Source organism: Notolepis coatsorum, assembly GCF_963971535.1.
Source record: "Notolepis coatsorum genome assembly, chromosome: 12".
In the NCBI taxonomy this organism is placed as follows: Eukaryota; Metazoa; Chordata; class Actinopteri; order Aulopiformes; family Paralepididae; genus Notolepis; species Notolepis coatsorum.
Window position 1 is genome coordinate 66,196,665 of NC_140176.1, and position 6,000 is coordinate 66,202,664.

A 6,000-nucleotide genomic window follows, 5' to 3' on the forward strand; every position below is an offset into this window, starting at 1 on the left:
CTCACCACCACACATTACATTTCACTCTAAAATTGACTTGCATGCATGGCTCACACAATCCGACATACGAGTGAATCTTGCGAAGGGGAGCAAAATATGGCAGCAGACCTATTTTGCGAAAACTCCTCTAACAATCGAACAAGAGCAGCAGTGCGGAGCGCACTGTAGTATAGAACTGCACTGCCAGCCGCAGCCAGCCTTTATGCGACGGAGATTGAAAGTGTATCTCTCCATCGCATAAAGGCAGGCTGGCAGTGCGCATAAGGCATATAATAAAGGCATAACTGTTCGATTATTGAATTTCTCTAACAAACGCATCTATTTCAGTCGAAAGTGAGACTGACTTGTGCTGCTCGCTCATAACGGAGCGACTCCGATACTGAGTGCGGGCACCGCACATACACACGCACATGCACACGCACACCCCCCCCCCCCCCCCCCCCCCCCCCCCCACACACACATTATTCTCCGGAGCAGCCCAGACACATCTCTCACATCATAATAACAAAGCTCTCCTGCAGCTCACCTGGAGAAGGTGTTAGGTGGGGGAGGGGTTAGGTGTGTTGCAATGTGGGTAAAGTAGTGCTGAATGCATCGTTAAGAGAAACAGATCCAAGCCTTTGAAGCTCTGTCGCTCTAAACTACCTATTGTGGTATCATCTTGGTTAATAAGACATGGATTGAAAAGTTTTCGCCCGATTTGTACAAGTGATGTCTTATTTTGAAGGTATGAACCTGTACTTTCATATCCAAGAAATCCAAATCCAATTATTTTTTAAAGATTGTTCAACAAGACCTGAAGTCTGTGCCTGATCACATTATGTCTATACTACTACCTACTCTGCGAATATGTCTATACTACTATGCACTCAAGACTGTAGCACAATCTTACTGTACCCTTCCTGCTAACTTGTACAACAAGTAAATCAGCTAAATTACTAAATGTAAATGAGACCAGTAAACGTACTTGGATAACTTGCATACCAGGCACTTCTAAAACAACCACGTTGCTCTGGGGAGGAAAAAGAGCAGGTATCTATCGGCGCTCCAGTGAGGCACGTCTTGTTTTGCATGAGAATACGAGGAGGATGTGACGCTGGCTTTCCTATGGAGAGGAGCTTCATTGGTTGCAAGCGACAATCTCCTCCTTATGTTTCCTAACTAACTTTGACGTGTGATTGATTTTTAGAGAGTTAATGTTTATTTATCTCTGGACACTGCAGCTTCTTGTCCTACAAACGTTGCGACTCGTGATCCATCATCATTAGAATGCGTCCCATTCCATCAGCTCTGTAACGTTAACTTTTGCTGTCTCACTACGTTCCCAAAACCTCAAAAGATCTTTTTCCCCCTCCATTTTCCTCCGATTTTCTCCCATCCCAATGTTAGTCGTTATGCCAATTCCCAATCCCCTTCCTGGTCGCTGCGCACTTACCCCCCACAGTCGGTCTGGGAGAGTGGAGGCTATCACGTGCTTCCTCCGACACACGTCCAGCCAATCAACCGCTTCTTTTCACCTGGCAGCGCGTATTCTCCCTGAGAGGGCGTAACGTGTGGAAGGATCACACTATCCCACTCAAGTCCTATCCGCGCTTAGCAGGCGCCCCGACCGAACTGTAGGACCCACCCCGCCAGCTTCTCCCACCCTCTAATACTGCCAATTGTATTAGTGTGAACGGCTAGCCAAGCTGGTGACAACCCCGGAGCTGTGAGCTGGATTCGAACAGGCGAATCTAGCCGCTCCGGGGTTTGGTGACGAACGCAATCTCCGTTACGCCACCTGACCGCCCTATGACAATACATTTTAATCGAATCTAATGTACTGTAATTAGAAACAGAATTCAGGAAAACAGGTTTACCTGTTTTATTGATTTCCAAAAGACTTTTGGTTTTGTTAACGGAGACCACCTTGCATTTAGGCTCCTTCAAACACGAATCCACAGCATATTCTACCATGCTGTACAGTCCAACTATAGGGTACCCATGGCTTATGTTAATCTAAATTAATATTATACTGGTTCCCAACACCCTAAGCCTAAGGGGTGAAACAAGGTGATGCTCTATCTCCAACCCTATTTGTTACCTTTATTAATGATCTGGCAAGGGAAATAATGAAACAGCTGGGAGTGGGCGTAACATGCAGAGAAGTAGTTTAGTAGTTTTAATTTGTTCTTTACATTTTTTTTTATAATCCTGTAAGGTTGGAATGGCCCGACACAAGTAAAATCATTAATTTAATCATTCATTGAATGCAATAGCTCACAACAGGTTGTGGTATATGGTTATTATATCACAGCAAAGGGGCGTGGGGTAATAACCATATACTACGGCCTGAAGTGAGCTATTGCTTTTATAAAACAATCACCAAGTATGGCAATATGAATATCTGGCAGTTTTAATAAAATAAACACAGCAAAATAAAAATGCTGATAACAAAATCATTCTTCCGCCGAGCAATTTAGTTCTTCAGACATTTAGCAGAATGGTTGCCAAGCAACACAAAGACACAGTGGAAAGCATGTGTCTTCATCTTTTTCAGAAAGCAGGCATTATGGTTGCTAGCTTTGCCAACAGTGAATATGCTCCAACAGCATGTTTAGCACAAGCCGTCCAGCCGTCAAATTTACCTCCAAACATTTTCCTTTTCTGTCAGCAGTGGAAAGCATGCTACAGTAATCACCTAGTCAAGCATGCCTTACCTGGATATCGCCATTAATTGTGCAGTTGTTGAAGTAGTGTTCCGTTATGTTAGCGCTCCTCTTTGCTGCTACAGGGGTGTTTGACTCTGGACAGGTGTGTTTTTAATTGTGTGGTGCCAGACGTGGATACGCTATTATAATGAAGGCTATTAAAATAAGTAACTTTTCTCCTTGTGTGTGTGTGGAGACCTGTAACCTGGTAACTTCTGTCCAGGTACCGGGAGGACTTCAGACCCCTGGTGGAGGGGTGTGGCTGTTACTGCTGCCGGAACCACCAGAGGGCGTACGTACACCACCTGCTGGTGACCAATGAGCTGCTGGCCGGAGTGCTGCTCATGCTCCACAACACGGCCCACTACCAGGCTTTCTTCAGCGCCGTGAGGGAGGCCCTGGCCGGAGACCAGCTGGACCTGCTCAGGAGGAGGGTGCTGGAAGGGGAGAGGCGGGGCCGAGGAGACTAAGCAAGGACGGATGATTCTGGGGGAGGGGGAAGAGCGATGGAGTTCGGAATGAAGGGATTAGGGAGGATTAGAAGAGTGGATGCTGCTCCCTTAATCTCAGGATCAGTGGTCTAGCCGGATGAAATCTTTTCTTCTTTCTCTTAAAAAGTGCCTTCGGCTACACAACCGGGTCAAGGAGAACCGCCGCCGCTGCAGGGAGACGGGGGTCAATCTGTGGGATTAGCCGGGTTTCCCACAACGGCTCAGGAGAGAGGAAGGTCGGGGGGAGAAAGGAAGAGGGAGAGGGAGGAGAGAGATTTCTGTCACAAGCATCTCCTTCAGGGAGGAGTGGAGTGGAGGAGGGGTGGATGATTCCATGGAGACGGGAGTGGGAGGACAGTGGTGGAGTATCGACCGTGAGTCTCCTGCCGCGGTTCTATTCCAGGTCAGAACGTGTCTTCGGTCTAGGGCTATCAACGTATATATTTGAATTATTATATATTTATTTAAGATGACACAATACAGTAATAACAACAATAAACAGGACTTCACAGGACATAGTTACAACAACAACAATAACGACGGAATAACGGAAATAACAAACAATGTAAAACAATTTATATATATTTTTTTCTATATATATGCAAAAATAGATATTCCAATATAATCCATTTTTTAGAAGGAATATTCTAATGTCATTTTTGGCCAATTTTGACAGCCCTACTTCGGTCGGTCCTCGTCAACTTGTAAATGTCCCAGTTTACCGCCAGGAAGTTGCACTGGAACGGCAAGTGTTAAACTCCCGTGATGCCCGTGTTTACGAGTCGTGGCGTTTCACCGATCCTTCACCCTTTCGCGGCGAAAACGTTCTTCATCATGAACTGAACATGACGTTTCCTGAGACGGAAAGGTTGACTGAAGTGTCTGAATCCGCCGTCTTGTACATACCATTCGGTCACATGAAGTTTACGAGGACCGACTGAACGCAACCAAGAGTATGACTAATGTCTCCAGGACTCGTTAACACACCTAGAACAGCAGCAGCAGCACCAGACCAGACGGAGGGGGAAAAACATGGTCTGCAATCAATACGAAGTCACTGCGTGTCCAATGAGATTTCCGTTTGACTGCATTTAGCCCCCATGACGCTCCGTGTTGACATCACTTCATGCTTTATTGATGTTTCTAATGTTGTGTTTTCTGTCATCAAGGATCTGCTTTTCTCACATCTTCATGGAGATTTCTTTTTTACGGCCAGTTACGATTACCTCTAATGGCCGATGTACTTGCTGTGTAATACATTTGAATATACCTTTCGCTCTTGAGAGTTTCTTATCACATTTACATACAGTACCTACCCTCTGCATGTGCTGGCACTCGAGCATCACACGTACATGTCACTTGACACAGTCGTTATGCCATTAAAGCCATTAAGAGGAGCGTGAACATATTGCAAACGTTATCGTCCACATTCCTCCACGTGTGGCGGCTGGCGTCGGGGGAGCCGCTCCCTGGGGTTTCTCTCCCGTCTTGTCGGTTCCTACTGAGCAGCACAGGTGAAGACTTGGCATGCCGCCACCATCCTCCATGCAGCCACGGAGGGAATCATTTGAAGAACGGGGACTATAATTGACTGCTAGAGGTGTCCGGGGGCGGCGGTAAGGGCAGACTTTGAGCGAGAGGGAGAGTGTGATTCTAAGGACTGTCGGTGCGTGCATAAAGAAAAAATGAAACACACTTAAAGGGTCTATAAACTAATTCTATGCAATGTGGGCTTTTCTTGTGTTAAACGAATACATTTCCAATGCGGTTCCAGAGTCATTTTAAATGTGTATAATTCTTATCCTGGCTGTATATCATTAGGGGTGATGTAAGAGACCCTGGGATGTGCAGCATCTAGGATGTCGAGGAGGACTGGATTATCTGATCAGTGGTGTTCTGTTCCGCACCATATTTAGTTGTTGATGTGGTGTTTTATACAGGTATACCATACCAGAAAACCTCTAAAGAGAGGCATTCCGATACGAGAGTCGGCACTTAAGACTTGACAGCATTTCCAGGTACTATAAATCTCTGCTCTAGACGGATCTGACCTTAATCCTTTCACGACCACACTACAGCAGGTTAACCCTTACACTACCACAATTCTTTCTCTGGTCTGCATCCCCTTAACAATTGTGTGTATTGAGCCGTACTGTATTGTACCCATTCTGCAATCTGTTAATAAAGTTTTCAATCAATCAAACAGACGGAACCATCTGTAGTGTGGTAGTGAAAGGGTTAACCTTCTGTAGTGTGGTTGTGAAATGGTTAACCCATTGTCGTGTGGCAGTGAAAGGGTTAACTGTCTGTATTGTCGCAGTGAAAGTGTTACCCTTTGGTAGTGTGATAGTGAAAGGGTTAACCATCTGTATTGTCGCAGTGAAAGTGTTAACCCTTTGGTTGTGTGCTAGTGAAAGGGTTAAACCGTTGTATTGAGAGTGAAGTGGAACTAGATTAAGTAGGCTACGTTCAGACTGCAGGCAAAAGTGTCCCGAATCTGATTTCTTTGCTCATTATGTGACTTGGATCAGATTTCTTTTCACAACAGTGTGAACGGCACAAATCATATGAAATCTGATCTTTTCAATTCTCAATTTGGGCCACTTTCATAAAGTGGTCCTAAATCAGATACAGGTCTGGTTGTTTTGCAATGCAACCTCAGTCTGAACATTCATGTGACTTTTGTGCAACTTTTACGTCACTCTAGATTGTCAAAAAGGATTTACGGCCATCTTCTTTGTTCAGGAGCATGACCAGTTCACACTGGAATTTGATATTGGCCACACTTAAAAAAGAAAAACAGCCAAACTAAAATAAAT

The 6,000-nt window shown here is 45.1% G+C and overlaps 1 protein-coding gene across 1 annotated transcript in view; it reads left to right on the top strand.

Moving 5' to 3' along the window:
* Positions 1-4,867, top strand: part of qtrt2 (queuine tRNA-ribosyltransferase accessory subunit 2) — a 67,409-nt gene extending 62,542 nt beyond the window's left edge. Inside the window, exon 9 of the mRNA XM_084325687.1 lies at positions 2,914-4,867. Coding sequence (XP_084181813.1) covers positions 2,914-3,160 — 247 coding nt within the window. The 3' untranslated portion in view covers positions 3,161-4,867. The remainder of the gene's footprint in view (positions 1-2,913) is intronic.
* The last annotated feature ends 1,133 nt before the right edge of the window (positions 4,868-6,000 follow it).